The sequence below is a fragment of the Fringilla coelebs genome (genome assembly GCF_963513975.1).
Source record: "Fringilla coelebs genome assembly, chromosome: 5".
NCBI lineage: Eukaryota > Metazoa > Chordata > Aves > Passeriformes > Fringillidae > Fringilla > Fringilla coelebs.
Window position 1 is genome coordinate 12,741,537 of NC_140033.1, and position 19,870 is coordinate 12,761,406.

Genomic DNA, 19,870 nt, shown 5'->3' on the forward strand with positions numbered 1-19,870 from the left:
AACATTTTAATTAATTAGTGTTTTGTTTATTTGCCAGGTTATGTCCTTGAAATATACTACAAATACTCTTTTATCACAGCAACATGGGTGGTGTGAGGAAAATGATTTGGCTGCATGTTCTCTCTGAATTCAACTCTACTGAGCAAGGAAAGGAGCACTAAAATCTGAAGCTAACTTATCTTCCATGGATGCCAAGCACAACCCCCAAATACCCACTGCTAGGAACTATTGTTGGACACCAACATGATGATGCTTGCTAGGTATAAAAGACATGAACAGGGTTTGAAATACATGATTTACAACTTTTGTCTGTATTCTGTTTAAGATAGGAAATCATTATTTGGATTTCCAAAGTTTAAAAATTCATTTATTGTCATTTCTTTATTATGCCCACCAAAGTAAATGTGGCAAAACACAACATGGCAAGGGTAACCAAGCAAAACTTTAATTGCTCATAGAAGGTGTGGAACTTGACATACAAATCCTTTGGTGAGCCTGCAGAGCAGGCAGTGAAAAGGCAGTAGGACAAGTCCCCTGACACCCTCTGAACCTGCTCAGAGGCAGCCAAAGGGCCTTGGGTAGTTCACCCCGAGTCCAGGGAAAGTCCAGCTTTTCATCTGAGAGGGAAAACAAGAGCATGAACTGTGTGCTGCTCACATTTGTGCTGAGACAGCACTGAGCCACCCGGGGGAAGAGCAGCCAAGGCTGCTATTTGCACTTCCAGCAGAGTGGGGGGATCGGGGGTCACTCCAGCCTGGACTGTGCTTGAACCAGGGCTGGGAGATGAAAAGCTCTGCATTACAATCCCCTCAAGGAATGTGCTTCCATTTACCAAATGGCTGTGCACAAGGGCAGAAAGAATTCCTATCCATTTAAATTCCAGGAAACTGTAGATGCATTTTGCTTAGAAAAACAAAGCAATAGCACAGGAAAGATCTCAGCCATCACCCTGCAGCTCTAACTGTGGCCCAATTTTTTCCTCAGCCCTTGTCCATTCCTGTCACTATTTTGTGTTTCAGGCTTTCAGATACCTATCTTCCAAATATTATGAGGAACAGTCTAAATACCTCTATTAGTAACTTTGACTGATTGCAACAGAGAATTTCTTTATTGAAAGGTGAAAAAGGAAAACATCTTTCTTTGCTCAATGCCAAGAGTGTATTTCAGACTATCTTTTTATAAAGCAGAGTTTATGCAAGACAGACATCCTCACTGCCAGCCTCACCTCCTGCACAAGGTGCCACGTGAGGCCATGGTTGGTGGAGTACTCCAGTTTCACCTGGTTGTCCATGTGAGGGGTGAAGGCCTGGCCACAGCCCATCACCAAGTTGAACTGTATCATGTACGAAGCTCCAATCTGCATGGACTGGGTCTCCACGTAGCGCATGCTGGAGGCCAGCTTTGAATCTCCTGTAAAGCTGAGAGATGCAAGGAAAGAATGAGGATGGATCCCCAAAATAACTCAAAAAAGAAGATTATGGTTCTGGGTTAAATACAGCTGTGCTCCTTTATTCTGTAGATTGGCACGTGGGATGAGACCATGCACAGAAGAATCTTTCTGCTGGTACTTCTGCGAGTTACCAGGAAGGTCTTGATGTATCCCAGAATGTGAAACTCTTATTCTGTTCGTTCTTATGTGCTTTTTGTATTAAGGATCTAGCAAAGGGCAACATAAAGAAAAAACAACATAAAGAAAATTCATTCCCCTGGGTGTCCATTGCCTAAGGTCATGCCACAGTCAGAGCTGTAATTTCATTCTAATACTGGGCAGTTAAGAGACTCTAAATCTCGTTTAAAATACTCTTATTATATACACTGTTAACTTCATTGATTTTCAAGTGTACCTATATGCAATTCATTCACTTGACCGTGTTTCAGAATTAATCTTCTATTCTCAGCTTCTTTTCCATAGGATTTACTGATATAAGAGTTATATTTTCCAGTGGCTTGGAGAACAATAGTAATGTTTGGAGCACACATATACACAAATATTTTGCAAGGTACCCAGTTATCATATATATAGTAATAAAATTTATAGTCTGAAATTCCAGGATATTTCACTTCAAATGCAGGTTTTTCTTCTATGCAATATTCAAAAGAAAAAGGAAACAACAAAATTCAAAACCTCAAATTCAACAGAAGCATAAGAAAGTAATAACAACTTAAACATTTGAATCTTGCTCGCTAGCCATCAAAATAGAGTATTTTAATGAAAGTTCACACAGAATGAAAATTGCCTTCCTCTCCTTAGTTTAAGACATTAGTGTCTTCAGAAGTACTATAGTCCTTTCAGCTTCAATATTTTCTAAGTCTATTCTTAAATGTGAACAATTTAGAAAAGGGCTTGCCTTTTTTTTAAAGAAAATCACTGCAAATCATCATGGAAAAGAAAAAGCTGCATTCAGTACAGTGGTGACGAAGAGAATAATCCAGTTCAAGGTTGCTCTTGTGATTGAGTAAGCTACAGTTTATTATCTAAAATAAGAAGTCATATTCTTTAAATACAATACAGAAAAACATACTAGCTTCTACTCCTGTAAAATTCAAGGTAATGACAAAGTGAGTGTGAGGACAAGGAATACAAGTCAGTGTCACTTAGGACTCTTTAAAATTAATTCACTGACCTGCATTGTTTTGTACACAGTCCTTTCCTGAGAGAGCACTTATGCCATACATGTCAGCATCCTACCTTAAAGCTTTAGAAGAAATTACTGAAAGCTGACATTAGTTTTGTCATTTTCAAATTTGTTACTTGGCATAAGTTAAGATCCTGTCTGCTTTCTGCTCTCTGACCTTACTTTTGTGACTTGATTTCCTACAGATGATCCAGCTCATGATATTGTATGAAATTTTTCACTTTGTCTTGTTGCTCAGCAGCCCAAAGTGACTGTGACACTCCCTTCACGGCCAGGGCACAAGAGCACTGTCATGGACAACTGGACTGGAAGGCAGCAAGTTATCTTGGAAAACTGTATCTGAACTCTTTGCCCTTTCAGTTGGTGTTGTCAGTGTTTTTCTTCTCAATAGGAAGGATAATTTTAAGTTAAGAAGAGGATATCATGTGCACTCATCAGCAGTGCAGCTGCCAACCTATGGTTTGTGGCTTTGTGGTTAGATTTGAATGCACCTCAGAAGAACTTGTCTGGATAATGCCTGAATTTATTTTTCTTCCAAACTTTGACTTTATTTTATAAAATGACAAAAATCCTCAAATTTAAAAGCTAAAGCTGATTTGATCTGACACAGGCTGAAGCCTTGTTGGGAAATCTGTGCCAATACAACCAGGCTCTTCAGGTATCAGTCAAACATGTGCAGTGTAATCAGCTGAAAGTCATGTGCAGCACTGCTTTGGAAGAGGATTTGGCACTGCACACAAAAACCTGGGCATAGCAGCACATCACTGTTACCTAAAGCTTATCTGAACAGAATAAAGGAGGTGAAACTCCAGTTTGATGAAACATCTGCCCCAGAAGTTGTCTTCTCAAAGCAATAGAAGACAAATAAAGGACTTCAAGTGAAAAAAAGAGCAAAGAATTAAATGTAGCATTTTGCTCTTGTCTTCACAAAAATTCCCTTTATTCAATGCTACTAAATAAAATGAGAAAAAAAAAGGTCTTAAACTCTAATATTTTCTTTCTGGTGGCATTCAGGTCATGATTAAAATAATTTAAATTTAGTATTCATTTTAATTTAATAACTTAGCCACTGGATATTGTACACAATATATTAAGTAAGTATATTAAATAAGCTAGAAAGTCAAACTAACTCTTTAAAATGCACCTTGAAGAAATGTGGAAAAGGAAGATAGTGTTGAGATGCAGACAATATGTGGTGCTCTATAAGAAGCTCTTTTGAGGGAAGGAAATCACATTACAGGTACACAAAGTCCTTTATCATCCACATTTTGCCTCCAGCTGAACACAAGTAGCATTAAAGTTGTGGCTCCACCTTGTCCCTTCTCTGCTCTCCAGATCTCTCATGTATGTGGTTAGGGGTATGCTCTTTTGCTGGAATACCAAATGTTTTCTTTGTTCTGGGAGCCACACAGCTGGAATACCTTTCCAGAATTTGTAAAAGATGAAGTAATGTCCCTGGCGTCGCAATAATTAACTAAAAAATCTTCAGAAATGAGAATGCAGAGGCCTCATTTTTGTATAAATTTGTTGCTGTGAGTGGGTTTCTGGCACGTGTATAATTAGACCTGCAGAGGCACAGGAACAATACCCATAGGTGCCCTCAGAACAATCATTCTCCCTCCAAGCACTGCCAGCTAATTGGTACTTCTGGGAATGGCATCACAGTCAATGTCAGCCAACCTGCATTGCTCCAAACTGCTCTGAGATCCCCAGAGTTACCGTATTTTCAAGGCTGGTACTTTTAGGAATACTGAAAAGCCACATGGATGCAGCTTGTTTTGTAAATCTGCGTTGACTGAAAATATTGACACAGCGGCCCAACGCGCGCACCAGACAGCTTTGCTTCCATCAAAAGCAGGGGATGTTTGTCCTTTTTGCATCACATCATACCTGCTTTGCTAAATAATTCCTAAATGTATTAACATCATTAATATCATTAACTTCATTAATATAATTAAGTCAATTACCTGAAAGAAACTTTCTGCATGTTACAGAGTAACAATTACTATAAACAACAAAACATTTAAGACATTGGTAAAGTACCAAGCTGCTGTAGGACCACTGCATGATATTGCTCCATGAAGATAGCTCATGACAAGACAGGTTTGCAATCTTCTTCTGGGCTTCTCCAGGGGCAGTGGGACACTCTATTGTTTGCTACACTGAGTTAAATCATAATGCTGTAATCTGACTGAAGACAGTTTGTTTATATAAAGCTATTTTATTTGCGTCCAGATGAATACATATCTATATATATATGTACATTTATATACATCTAAAGTGTTAGCATCCTTATCAATATTTAAATGAATTTCAGCAAGTTGTGTATATAGCCTATAATTCTCCAGACACAATTGGTTCAAAATTTTGCCTGAATATGAGCATTTTGGAGAAGTGATGAATTAATGTACATCATCAAGCAGTTCATTTTAAAGTGTTTCAGAGTCCTCTCAGTACAACCAATACACTTGATGTTAATAAAGTTAAGGATCCATTCTGAAACCAAATGATGATGATGACTATCAAATAAAATGACTGTTCAGACATAGACCATGAAAATACTCAAGAATCACCTTTGATCAAAAAATATGTTTATCAACAAACTTTTTTTTTTTTAAATGAAGCCAGGTATGGAAAAAAACAGCCTGCCTGTTAATAAAACTTTTAAAAATCTCCCTCCTCGGTTTTTTCCAATTTTAAGGATAAATGTTTCATGTTTACAGGTTCTAAGTCAGAAATGGAGGCAGAATAGACAATTAAAAGCAATTCTGTGAAAATGGGCCTGGGGATGCCACCCTGTAAAATGATTGATAGGGTATTTCCCATAGTTGTACTAATGAAAAAGCAGTTGTCAGACTGTTCTCAAGAGGATGGTGTCAGTGCTACTGCAAGATCTGCTCATGAGTTAGAAACTCATGAGTTAGAAAATGAGAACCAAATGGACTCACAGCTGGGAAAACCTAACAATAATTAATTTAACTAGCAACCATTTGTACAGACTTTGTGTAAGTTTAAAAATTTCCCTTGAGAGGAGCAAGGTCAGTGAAGGATAGAGTTCATGTTTTCCAGTGATAATGAAAAATACTTAGACATAAATAGTGAGAAAGGTCTTGATTCTATATTTGATGCATGGAAACTTCAATGTTTCTACTATGACTGAGCACTACAAACCCTAGTCCATCTCCATATGGGATGGAGAATTTAGCTTAGTGTTATTTTGATTCTGATTTAGGGAGGAAAAGAGAGGAACCTCTGCTATCTTATCTGCCCTCCTTCCCATAATAAACTGGTCTTAAAAGTACAGAGGGAAAACAATGTCATTAAAAGGCTTTCATTCCAACTCTTTGATAAGGAGGATGCAAACAGTTTGAGCCCTAACATGTTGTTTCATTTTAATGAGCAGCGAGCACCTTCCTTGTCCTTATTAAAGTGGTTAATGGTGCTTCTACTGCCTCATTATCAGTGCTAGGACACATTTGGTGTTGTTCCTACTGCTAAGCCAACTCCTTTTAGTTTGACAGATGATCAGAAAGTCAAATCAGATTGCTCAGAGATACTTGTTAATAAAATTCCAACAGTGTTTCTCTGAGTGTCCATGGGGATGCTAAAATTATTTTATTTTCTTCAGGTTTTCTATAATTACTGTGATTGTATTTTCTCCAAAGAAATATATCTATGCCAATTAAAACTATACTGGGTTTATAGGTTGATGAGACTAGTATGAAACTGTTATTTGGTTTTAATCAAAACACACAGATTAAATTGAGCTTCTCTTGTATTAATTCCAAATGTTACATTCAAATGCTCCAGATTTTTTGTGAAGCATATTAATGGTTTAGTTAAAAAAGCATATTTTTATTCAATCCTAATGATTTTTTTTTTGTTTTGTTTTTCCCTTCTTTTGCTTCTCTTGCCTTTATTACCTTTGAGGGGTGTAATGTTTCCTTGCTTTTGTTTCTAAATACACAGCATATTTGAGACCTAATTGCAATATGCCATAATGCTGATCACAGTGCAGATGACTAAGTGTATATAATACCAGACAAAGCAACTACAAATGGATAATGCCTATATTCTGCTGCCTTTTGCTTTCTGGATTACAATATAATGGCTTTGTACACAGAGCTGAACATCACTTACAAAATATTCAGAGTCTGTACTTAACATATAATTTCATTACCTGCATATCCATATTAACCTGCCTGGATTTTAAGTGAAGATTATGAAACATTTCTGAATTTTTTTCTATTAGGGTACCCTTTAAATATTACATGGAAAAAGAATGCTACATTCAGTGTTCCCATCAAACATAAATCTGTGCAATGAGGTGGAAAACTTACTGCTAATTGCAATGAGAGTAGTGACTGTATTTTTGTCCACAATTTGAGGATAAGACACATTATTACTCTGAATATCTGCCAGAAAAATGCATCTGCATCAGTCACTTGATCCTCAGCAGGATGAATAGACAAGGAAAACAAAAGTAGAACAGGAAAGAACACATGTTTCTCACCAGAGAGTCCAGTCATGCCCACAGTAGGGCTGAACATTTCCCAGGTAGAACCCCAGAGACTGTGTGACTTCAACCAGGTTGGTGAAGTCCAGACTGATGCTGTTGAATAGCACAGAGGTCATGATGATTTCATCGATTGCCCACACATCTTCACCTTGAGAAGAGTGGTATGGCTGCCACCACCTGAACTGAATGCCAACCTGCCTTGCATCTTCAGGCAGCTCCACTGAAATTATTCTGGAAAACAAAACAAAGTCGTTATTGCCAGTTTTTCCTGTTTGTAATAATTCCATGGGGATGAATTTTTTGGTAAATTTTCCTTACTGACCCTAAAAATCATGAAGTAAATTTAACCCACATATACCATAGCATCTGCTGGTATAGCTGCTACCAGTGACAGGGACAGGGGAATTGTTAGTTCTCTTGGTAATCAGTTCATTTACTGAAAACCAGGAATGTGTGAAATCCACCAGAAAGAGTTTCTACCAAATTTGTAATTTTTGCTTCCATTGTGGACCTCTCAGTAAATTTAAAGGTGCAAATTAGCGAAGGAATGATGAGCTGACAAGGATTTAAGAATTCCAGTTCCCTTTTGTCAGACTCAGTGGGTTTTATCCTGAAGATATGCATCTTGTAAACATCTACATTCCTCACATAACATTGATATAATTCTAATGGTGGTCTTGTCCTAGAAGAATCCCCCCCTGTAAATTGCCACAACCAAGTGGAAAAGGTTCATCTTGTCAGACAGTGTGATTATGTGTAGTCCTTTTTGGCAGACACTCCTTTTTTGTAGCTGCATAGAGATGCAACTGGAGGTGAGTCCAGGTGCTTCTGGTATGCAAGGTCACCTGATTTGTCATGGCAGCTATGTCAACATGCCTAGAATTGAAAAACTGCAAAGAAAATTAAGAGTATTATCTGATTTCCAGGAGCAATTTTCATACACTGCAGGAGGGAGTATACATTAATTGCCACAGCAATGACACCTTCTTGAAAGCCCCATAAATCACTAAGACCATGGTACCCCACACAGCCACATCAGCTGTGAGACAGACTGGCAAGAGGGACATTTGTCTCCATTGGGGTACAATTACTTGCTGGCTAAAGGGTTTTCAGCCAGCTCATCATGTAGCTGTTATTTTTCTTTGTCTGTTAGAGGAAATATGGATAAAATGAAATATCAGGTAAATTGAAAGCATCTTTTTATACTTCAGCACCAAATTCTTTTCATACTCAAGGCTTTCTAAGCTGCCTGTTATAATGTTTTGTTCTCTGCATATGAGAGAGTCTTGTGCCTGTGGCAATCTTAGTGCAAAATCCACACTCTTAAAAATGACTTGCTACAACATCCTTGTAGAGAGTAGATTTATAATACTGTTGTTTAGTGTCACATTCATTTTAAAGAAGAATACATTAATCCATTAACCAGGAAAAAATAAAACAGCTTGGCTAAACAGGTGGGAAGCACTCAGAAAGTCCTGCCTGGCTTTTCTAGGAGCTGCTTTCTGCCATCCATAGACCGGAGAGAGAAGTGCAGAGGGACAGCCAGAGGTGACATGGCCGTGTCCCTGTGGCATGGGACCAGCACAGCATGCACTTTATGTATGGTGGATACCTTTCCTTTACACTCAAATAAACATGTTTGAACGACTTCAGACCCTGGCTTCTTTTCTACTAAGGATTCCCTCATAAGAAGCAACTTTATAACCTTTTGGGTTAATTTCTTAAAGGCACAAATGACAAGAAATTGCTACTGATGCTAAAAGGAACCGAATGTTTTTCTGCCATGATTCAGGGGTGTGAACCTGAGGAAAGCTGGTACCCTGGTAAGGAGTGGGCTCTGTGAAGCACCTGGCCCTTGTGTGGGCTAATGCTCTGCCATAATCCAGGTTATATTTCTCTGCTGGTGGCTGCCTCTGATGCCTGTATCTTCCCTTTCACTCTTAACTCTCATAAGCTTGCCCACGTGGACACTAATTCTCACAGACAGTAATATACAGAAAATCCTAAATCATGACATGCACCACTGATACACGTATCAGATGTTAAAATATTTAACACATGTTAAAATAAATTCCCCATCCCAGGGGATTAAGCTAACACAATTTAAAAATGTAGGTGTAAACCAGCACGTATGGCACATATGTTAGTATGCAGAACCTGGCTACACCTCCAGTTGTAACAACTTCTCCTGTCTGGCTTTGATTTGTTGGAGATAGATGGAGAGGGAGGGGGATTCCTGCTAATGATTTTTCTGCTGCAGAGAAGAAAAGTGCTCCTACTTACATTACCAGCCACCATTAAATTTGTTAAAAACCAGCTGGGAGACCTTTGCTCTGATCTCATTCTTTCAAGCTATGCGCATACCTAATATTGAAAAGCCACCGCTGTTCAGCCCAGAAGAAAAATGCAGCTGTCAAATGTTAGCAGATTAAATGCACCTTTTCAGCAGAACATTAAATGTGTAATTATTTTTTGTATGACTGAAGATTAATTAAATTCGTGGATACAGACTGATTGCCAAACTTTGCAGCAGTCCATCTATGTTACTAAAAATGCTGATATTTTCAGACAACATAATATGAAAAGGTGAAGCTTTGTTCATAATTATTGCCAGCATTAACTTCAGGTTTGTATGTATGTCATTTTTCTATCTACCCAGAGTGGACTGAATAATCCATCCATCCATCCATCCATCCATCCATCCATCCATCCATCCATCCATCCATCCATCCATCCATCCACCTCCCATGGCAAAATCTCTCTAATTTGTGTATAATGTACTTTGCTCTGTACCTTGTCAGAACAACAGAAATTGTGTTTCATACCTAACCTCAAAAAGAAAAATAAGTCTCTGGCAACTGTGTACTTTATTACATTTATATCATAAACTTGATTAAAATCAGTCACCAGAATATGTATTTTCCTTTTTGTTACAAGAATTTAATAGTGCTATATATTAAAAACCTTTAGGGAAATATAATTCCTACAGATGTAGTCTTGAATCTAAGAATAAGAAACAAGGTCATATAAAATAAATATGTGACTATAACAAAGGTAGGCAAACTAAACTTTGAAGAAGATTTTTAAGTCTTCCAGTCTGTAGCATCTTTCCTTTGGAAACATTTGGAACTTCAAAAATTAAAATTTACAATGTCTTTCTACCAAATACAGTCCTCCTCTCACATTTTTCAGTGTTTCTTATAGCTCCCAGGAAATAATTTTAATGTTACGAGGGATTTTTTTTCAATTAGACCATTCTTAATCACACTTTGAATATTGCAATTTTGTACTGAGTTATTAACAAGATGTGGAAATCTGCTTTTTTGTTTTGTTTTGTTTTTAAAAAAACACTTATCTGAGCTCAATAAATATAAATAATGAAAGTTATGTGTAGCTAAAGGGACTTGCAGGCTATTTGCAGTCCCACCTCTGGGGCTGACTAAGATGTTTTCCTTGAAGTCACCAGAGAAGAAGACACAGGGCGATTCCCAGGTCAAAGCTACCTGTGGGCAGGAAATGGACCTGCTGGAATGAGTCCAGTGATGCCACTGCCAGTTCTGCCTCTTCTGGGCCCCTTTGCAGAGCACCTCCTTTAATTGACATTTATTGGCTCTGCTGCAGCACCCCATGAAGGGGGCTGCTGCCAGGTTTGAGAGGGTTTGCATAGATCCAGACCAGACTGTTCCAGGATTTTGGCACTTCATGGAGACTCCTGATTTTGTATTGCTGTACTAAGTTTGGTGGATGGTGTCACAAATGTAAGGAACATCTTCTCTAAATGCAAGAGATATATTCCTCTCTAATCTGACACCAGACATAGGCGTTGCTAGATGAAGTGAGCTCTTTGTTCAACTTCTTTTTTATTTGTGCAGGTCCCAGGCACAGTCACCAGCAGGTTCTCCCAGGGCACCAAGCCCAGCCCAGGGCAGAGGCACAGCCATGAAGTCGTGCAATTGCCTTGAGAGTGGGTACAGGTGAGTCTTCCTGCTGACTTCAGTGATCCTCGCAATCCTGCAGAGATCCTCACAATCAGATTCTGTCTCAGCTGTCCTGTGCTGCCTGCAAACTCCTAATCCCAGAGGATGGTGTAGTGAGGGTATCTATGGCTTCAAAGCTACAAATAATTTATGTTAATTTTTCTTTACAAGTGGCTGCTTCCATGGGAAGAGTCATGACCCTATTTCCCACAAGTACGCTGCTATCCCTCCTCCTGCAGTGCCTCAGCTTGTTCTGTGGTATCACCTGAGACCTGAAAGCCATTAAACAGATGTGTTCATTTTTACAGAATGACAAAATGAGAAGTGCCCTGAACAGCTGCAAAATGCTCAAGGAAGATGGTAACTTAGGGTGTGCGATAAAAACTCCTCATTCCCTCTTGCACTCAGTCTCTACATTGCAGTGACCACCACAGCCAGCATAACTGCATGCAAGTAACTCTTTGTGATACGTGAGCACCTACCTTGGCTCGTGGTAGTTGAGATAAGAGTAGTGCTCCAGCAGTTTCCAGGTGATGCCATTGTCGTAGGAGTAGTGCAGCAGCACTCCTTCCCCGGGCTGGTCGGGCGCTTTGCAGGTGCTCAGCACCGACTTGCTGCCCAGGCGCAGTGTGAACTGCAGGAACCTGCACCAGAATCACACAAATATTTCCATATTTTTTTGGTTTGTTTTTTTTTTGTTGTTGTTTTTTTTTGTTTGTTTGTTTTTTTTTTTTTTGTTTGGTTTTGTTTTTCCCCTAACCAGGTTGTTTTCAGATCTTCTCAATCTTGGCAAATTTTGATAAATATCTGTTATGGGGTTTTGTACTTGTGATTTGTTTTTATTGTCAAGTAATGCATTGTGGCACGTATAGTTAAAAAAATGCCAATCATTACTGCCTTTAATTATTTATTAGGCACTGAAGGGGAGGGAGAGATAGTGAATGGATCTAATCAGCTGCCACAAGCTGTCAAATAAACACAACCTTATAAATAATTAATTAGCACTTGGCTTTGACACTCAGGTTTGATATTAACATTTCATATTTTCCATCCAAGCCTGTACAATAACTTCCCTCCAGTCTGTTTTGGGCTTTGTTGTTTACAAAGCAGGAGGAAAAAAAAGTCAAGGCTACGAAATCACCATTAAAGCACGGAACTGGGAGTTTTTTAAAACAACTGGTTTAGTAACAGACGAGGCTGTATCTGTAGGGGGAGGAGCTCCCCCATTTCTCTGGGGGACTCCTCGTTCCCTCTCACCTGGACTGGGAGCTGTCCAGGAAGGAGGTGATGAGCTGGCGCCTGCCGTCCTTGTTGAAGACCAGGGCCTTGCCGCTGGCCAGCACGCCGCAGCCAAAGCTGACCTCGGCCCCGCGGATGGAGTAGAAGCTGTGGTAGGAGGAGAGGCGGGAGCTGGCGAAGCTCTCGGAGATGAACATGGGGAAGGTCTGCGACGCCGTCTCGCACGCCGGCCCCGAGAAGCCGGGGTCGCACCTGCAGGGAGGAAGGGGGAGAGCGCCACTGGTGACCCATCTTTGGTGTGGCTGCTTGTCATCACACAGGGTGGCTGCAGCTGCTCATGGACTGGGGGTACCCACAAGGTCCCTCTCAAGTCTGAGGCCCATGAACCTCTTTGAACTTTACCGAGGTAAAGTGCACAGCAAATTATTTCTGTTAGCTAGTATTTACTTTTCAAATTAAAAAAATATGTATTTATGAACATCCCATGAGTCTACACATAACACAGTACAGAAATAGTTTTATTAATTTTTGGAACAAACCCCCTGCTGACATAATTACAGTTGTTCATATGTAAAATGACAAATTTACTTTTATCTGTAGCATACTAGATGTGGTTACAAGAAATTAAGTTACTGTCCCTGTCATTTTTTCTGAAAAATCCTCTTTGCCCAGGATTTCTCTCCTGAGCTGAGAAACCTCAGAGAAAAAGGAAAACAATATTATCTCATTTGCTTCTCCTGTGTTTTGCTGCTTTCAAATGTGGTTGGAGATTGTTTATCCAACATGTGAATTGTTTTGTCTCAATGACCAATCAGTCAGGCTGTGTTGGGACTCTGGAGAGTTAGCAGTGTTCATCAGTATCTTGTTAGGCCTTCAGTAAGTATTCTTTCATTATTTTTTAGTATAGCTTTAGTATAGCATTCTTTAATATAATATAATATCATAAAATAATAAATTAGCCTTCTAAGAATATGGAGTCAGATTCATCTTTCCTCCCCACAACAGGGGACCCTGAAAATACCACAAGTTAAAAAAGAGAATGCCCTGTGGGTCATACTCTTGTTTATACCTAAATGTAGTTACACCAATATTAGGAATGTGCTTACTGGTTTTGAGTAAGTACCATTTTATTTTTTAGAGTGGAACCCTTTTAACAAGCCAGACTTTCAGAAAAAAGTGGAGTGGTGATCTTCTGTCCTTGGGGTATGTTACGTTATGGGATGTTATAACTATTAAAATTGTAATTCTTTCCCAACATTTAATACAAAAGTGATAAAGTCACAAATCACCCCTATAACCAGTATATATGACATTTCAGTGTGCTCTGTAGCACATTTTAAGATGAACTGGAAGTTAGACACTATACCTGAAGAAAAGAATAAAAAAAAAATTAGACATGCTGCTGTTTAGATCTTTAGCTTTACAGTGAAGTTTATGAATTCTGAGGGTTATGCTCATTTTATATTTAGTCATCTAAAAGAGCAAGGACTGAAATGAAAATCACTTCAACTTTCACACTACCAAGTGAACTCTGTGACAGAAATTGAACATGAGTGCTGAATATAACACTTACTTGCAGCCATTTCTAGTACACTGTCCTCGCCCTGAGCAGAATTTGAGGCAAGATGGACCAATATAAACTGCAGAGAGAGAAATCAATTAAATGGAGCGTTATGCTATGTGGTAAAGAGAATACGGTGAATACAAGAAAGTGTACGGACCTGATAATACAATTATTGTATTTATTTAAATCCCACTACCGGAAAAAGGTCTGTGAAAGGATATAAAGCATTTGGCTGTGTCAAGGATAGTCATTTATTATTTAATGTGCCATGTCCATCTCTGGCTAAAGACACACTACTGTGGCCACTAGTACTGTCTTAATTACTGTCTGGGAATGAAATCTGGTCATTTAGTAGGCATTGACCTTTTTCATAATTTTTCATTGACATTCCCTTCATCTTAGTTTGGAGTTATAATCCAGTCTATGTGTTGGTACATTCCAGTAGCAGTCTTGTAGATTTAAAAAATATGTCACTGCTTCTCTCATTGAAATCTACATACTTTACTTGTCTGGATTTAAGGGAATAAGAACCTGCCCTGATCTGTCTTATATAACTACTAATTTTCATACTCTTTCACTGAATCTTTTAAATGGAACAAAATTTCACATCCTAAATGCTCAAAAATATATCAGACTTGTTTTACTCTTTTGCTTCATCTTCCTCCAATGATTTCTCATTGACAGTGTTGATATTTTTGAAAAATATAAAGGATGGAAAGATGAGAAAATGTCAGTATAATCTCTTGCACTATAAGAAAGAAAAGTTATAACTTGTGGGCAATATTATTTTAATATAAAATGCTAAACGGCCTAAACCATGAATATTGGCATCTTTTCTGTTGAAGAATTACTTGGAGTTACCCACTTCCATTATGACATTTGTAAAAAATAGCCACTAAATTGAAATGATCTATAAGAAGCAGAACTTCTTCCTTTTCCTAGTTTCATAATGTTGCCCATTACAGCAGGGTGTCAGCTCTCCCTAGCAGACACACTCTAAATCCCTCTTAGCTACTCCCTATAACTAAGTCCTCATTGGATTTCATGTGATTTCTAGGTTTTCTCACTTCTCAGGGTGCAAAAATTCTGTTCTGTCTGTTTGATTTTTGAGTCTTTTGAGGTCTTTTTGAGGGGGTGGTAAAAGTAGAAGGGTTAAAGATGTAATGATGTCATTCAAAATGAACAAACTTTACGGAAATTGGCATTTTTCCAGAGTTTCTGGAAGAGGGCCAGCTTCCAGATTTCATTTAAAACTTAATTCACATAGGAAACAGTCGTGAAGCTAAAAGTCAGAGCGCTGAATCTTTGAAAATCTTCCTCTCCAAGAATTTGAGTGGCTTGCCAATATTTATGAGTTTTTCCCTACAATACAGTGCAAACCTTCAGTATCACTAGTATTTGACAAAGGAGGCATTCAAAACCTCAGAAATATGTCTTTAAGACTCGATTCCTGTGTCATGGTTTTGCACCTCAAATTCAGAGCAGGCACTTTCTAGCAGATGGTTGGTAATGCTTTTCTTGAGATTCTTCACACAGGAGCATGCAACATCCTTTCATGGAGCTATATTTTGTTCTACAAGCAAAGGTTGTTCAGATAAATGAATTATCATATGATGTTCAAAATCTTGTTTTGTTCTGCTGTAAGGAATTTGTATCCTTGGATTGATTTCGTCTTGCTGTGGTTTCTGTGAACCTCTCATGAGTGTCTCCAACACTTAGAGCCGGTATTTTTTTAGATAGCAACTCATCTTTGCAGATACTCACAGAAATCTTCTCATCTTTAAATAACTATCTTTCTCCTTAATTTTACTTTCTTTTTGATGTATATACCATCCCTAAAGAGAAGCATTACGACGACATCCAGAATGTCAAGATGATGCTACTTCCAGTTATGTTTAAGAGAACAATTTTCATTACTTTTAGTGACAATAGTTCCTTAATGATATTACCTTAACAGCTTCAAGATTTTCTTGTCAATACTAAGAATCATGACATTTTAAGAATTCTGCAAAATGTAAATATTTACCATTCCATATCAAGCCTTACTGGGAATCACTACAAAAATATCACAGGCTATTGTACATCAGTGTAAATATCTAAATTATGAATTTCATGCATCTAATCAAACAAATTCTGAATGTAGCTTACTTACTTCCAAATCACTTAAGGCTAAAAAGCAAGCTAAAAAAAATTGCAGTTACTCTTAGTTAACCCTTTCAATCATACCTATTTCTCCATTTCATACATTTAATCCTGTGTTCCTAAATATTTTTTACTGCCCTTTAAAGTATTCCTTGATAATTCTGGCCCTGGTTTTCCTCTGTAATAAGTAATTTAAATATTTATCAACATAAACTTCCCAGTTCTTCACAACCATTTAAAGAAAAGGTATGTGAAAAATAATTTTTGAAGGGAAGAACAGTTCTCTGAAACAGATGGCACTTTCCCCTGAAGATATGGTAAACAATGTAAGGTTTTTTTCACTAGCAGCATTGCTTGAAGATGGTCTTCTATATCCAGAAGCAAAATAAGCCCCAGATGCTGCTCCTGTTGCTTAGGCTGCTGCAGTACATGTCCTTAACAGCCAGTGTGAAACCTATTTATGTAATTAGGACTAGGCAGACATAAGAAATAGTATATTTAGCCCTGCCAGTAATATTTTTTTCCTGGAAAGCATTCAATTAAACAGAAAAAAAATCTATTAGACTGTTGTTTTTTCTAATGTTAGACTCTCTTTAGCTTCAAAATGCACCTGCTACCAAATGCAACTAAGCAGAACAAGAATTTAACAAACTGTAAATTCATCGACTTGTGATGGTGGAAAATATGTTTACTTAGAGCAGCACATAAAAGTTACTTTTCTGCTGTGTCATGGTCATGGGTAAGAATACTAACTATTATCAATTGCCCACATATTCCCAAGGATTGGTCCTGTTTGCCTCCATCGAATCCTGGTGTCACTGGTGAGTGCAGCGTTGGGAAGGGGAATTGTTATTCTGTTCCACCTGAAATACACATAACACAGACATTTTACACTGACAGCTATTATGCAACAGTATATTTTGCAGATATGTTTATGTATTCTGGAAGCTTTGTGAGAAGCTTAATTTTAAAATCTGCTCAAATGAAGCATAAATTTACATCAGCTTTAGAAAATACAAATTAAAACTAAGAAGTCATATGTCATACAGTACATGAATACTAGTTCTTGTCTTATAAAACCCAGCCATTATTTCCCCTGTAGGAATACACAGAGTTGGCAAAGACCATAAGCTCCTTTGCTGCAGCAGCTTCTCCATCCCCATGAATATCTCCTAAAACTGAACCTTCAGCAGGGCTGAACTCTGGTGAAAACCCTCAGAGTGTGAGGAATGGTGCAGAGGATTTGGCATGCTGCAGTCTGGGCCATCATTCCCTATCATCCACAGAGGCTACACTTCCTGCACACACCAGCAGTAATGGTTCCTATGAAAATTGTATGGGACTAGGGGCTGAGTGCCATCAGAGCATAGCAATGCTTCAACTGCACTTTCTTTTTGTGAGTGTTGTGGAAGTTGGGATACCAAGGGATTTTGTGCTACGCAGGAAAATGTCATAGTTCATTTTCCAGTGAGAACAGCAGAGACTCAATACTGAGAAGGGTTGATACAGGAAAGTGACACTAATAACCATCTCCATCAGCAGAAGCACAGAGGATGTGCTTCACTGTAACCCAGTATTGAGATTCCACATGAGTAAATATGTCTGAGGATGTAAATACAGCTTTGAGAAGTGTTTTTTCTGACCAAGAAGAAAACTTCTGTGGCTTTGATAAGGTATAAGTTTTTTTTTTTCCTTATCAACATGCTGTCCACAAGAGGGTTTTTTAGTAATTTCTCTTTACCATCAAAACCTGATTATTACACCCCAGAAGCAGCCCCATACACTTCAGGTTCCATGACTGGATAGCCAGGGAGCTCAGAACACTCCTTCCTTGCTGTCCCCAGGTAGTCACAAGGAATGATGCCCCAGAGCTGTGTGCTCTGCTGCTTTCTGCCGGCCCCTGCCGTTCTGTGTGCTGTGGGTTTTGCAGTTTGCAGAGAGCTCTCACCCGCTGTAGTTTTCGGAGGCGTAGATGGTGCTGTGGGGCAGGTGGGGCCCTGCACAGATCTCAGGCAAACACTCCGTGTGCAGCAGCGACCACGAGCGACCGTGGTTGGTTGAGAACTCCAAGCTGACACTGGTGACACATGGAAGGAGAGAAAGGAGAAGGACACCATGAGGGTACCTGGCATTGATCTCAATGCAGAAGTACCAACTTTGAGAAATCACCAAATCTACTGCTTCTAATAACTGAGGAGGAAACAAGAAAAAATTTTAAGCAGAATTTGAATACAAAAAATCCTGCAAATGCAAACATGAGACAAAGTTTCATGAGTGTTTAAAACCCCAAAGATTTTTAGACTGAGGATTGCCTGAACACAGAGTTCTTGCTGGGCCACCATCTAGCCACTGTTTTTATGCTGCCGGTGTTAAAAGAGCTGCATTACTTTTATATTTTGTATTTCATATTGAAATAGCTTCAGATATGAGGAGAAATCTTGAATTAATCAGGGCTAGACAGCATCATGTGAGCACAGGGCACTGATAACTGCCAGCTGCTATGACATCTGCAAAAGGTAGCAAAAGACCACTAGCTGTTCCTGCATGGGCTCTCTCTTTCCTGAGTTAAAAAACCCCCAATTGTTTACAACCTATAAGGAAATCCTTAGATGCCCTACACTCTAAAGACCTTGAGAAAGTAATATAGAAAGTGCTTGATTTACTACAGATTTAGTATTTTACTGAATTATTCTTGTAATTTCCTCCATATAATTAGCTCATAATATTCTGTTTTATTTTAAGTAATGGAACATTATAGAAGTCATAATTAATCTCCTCAATATTAAATTATTGGTTTCTGAATTTTTATTTTAATGATAATTTGCTGACAATATTACTTTATTTAAATGTACCATCACTGTGATATTGTGTCTATTAAAGGAGTTTATGGAGGTTTTGACTAATTTATTTCAGGTTTAGCTGTAGAGATACCTTAGAGGGTCATATTTACTGCTTATATCCAGCATGAGTCTCTCACATTTGCAGTAATGAAAGCATTATGAATAATGCTGCAGACTGGGAGATGTGAAATGCTGCAGTATTTGGGAAATACAAACAGGAAAAATGGTGACCTAGTGCTTCTTTGGCTATGAAGAAGCTCACTTCTAGTTCAGAAATAGAAGGAAAAAAATTAATCTTTCAAAATATATACTAATCTCCATCAGAAAATAAATTGAGACAGAGATTTTATATAACATGTTTACTGGCCAGGAATGTTTATAGGCAAAGTTTTCACTTTTCATGTAGGAAAATGCTGCTGCCTTCTCTTCCTATCAAATATAAGTGCAGTGCCTTGATTTTTGCTTCCCTTGAATTCCGCTACCTTTCATGGGTACAAGAACTGTCAGTGTTAATGCAGCTCTTTCCAGCTGGAAGTAGATGCCATGGGACACAGATAAAAGCACTCATTGTCTCTTTAAACTCTCAAAGTGACTTAATCCCCATAAAATATCAAGATAAATATTCTCATATGCATGTAATGGAAGAGGGACAGTGGGCAGTTTGGTTTTGGGTTCTCCATTGGAAGAAGCATGTTAAGAATTTTGAGAGCAGAGTAAAGGATGGGCAAGATGTCCTTGGCTTTGAGTACCATGCTGGGATGGGCTGAGGAGCTGGCTTGCTCAGCCTGGGGGGAGGAGTGAGCTACAGCATCCTGTACAGAGGGCACTCACAAGGAAACTGGAGTCAAACTCTCCTCAGTAGTGTCAGGCACACTACAAAGGACAATAATCATAAAGACATGGTTTCATGGTTTGGACTGCACATTAGGAAACACTTTTTCACTTGAGCAGGT

The 19,870-nt window shown here is 38.5% G+C and overlaps 1 protein-coding gene across 1 annotated transcript in view; it reads right to left on the reverse strand.

Moving 5' to 3' along the window:
• Window positions 1–19,870, reverse strand: part of RELN (reelin) — a gene marked incomplete at its 5' end in the record, with an annotated part of 284,100 nt that overhangs the window by 88,143 nt on the left and 176,087 nt on the right. Inside the window, 7 exons of the mRNA XM_084206102.1 lie at window positions 1,226–1,418; window positions 7,150–7,386; window positions 11,615–11,776; window positions 12,390–12,623; window positions 13,945–14,011; window positions 16,831–16,940; window positions 18,026–18,154. Of these exons, the coding sequence (XP_084062228.1) occupies window positions 1,226–1,418; window positions 7,150–7,386; window positions 11,615–11,776; window positions 12,390–12,623; window positions 13,945–14,011; window positions 16,831–16,940; window positions 18,026–18,154 (1,132 nt within the window). The remainder of the gene's footprint in view (window positions 1–1,225; window positions 1,419–7,149; window positions 7,387–11,614; window positions 11,777–12,389; window positions 12,624–13,944; window positions 14,012–16,830; window positions 16,941–18,025; window positions 18,155–19,870) is intronic.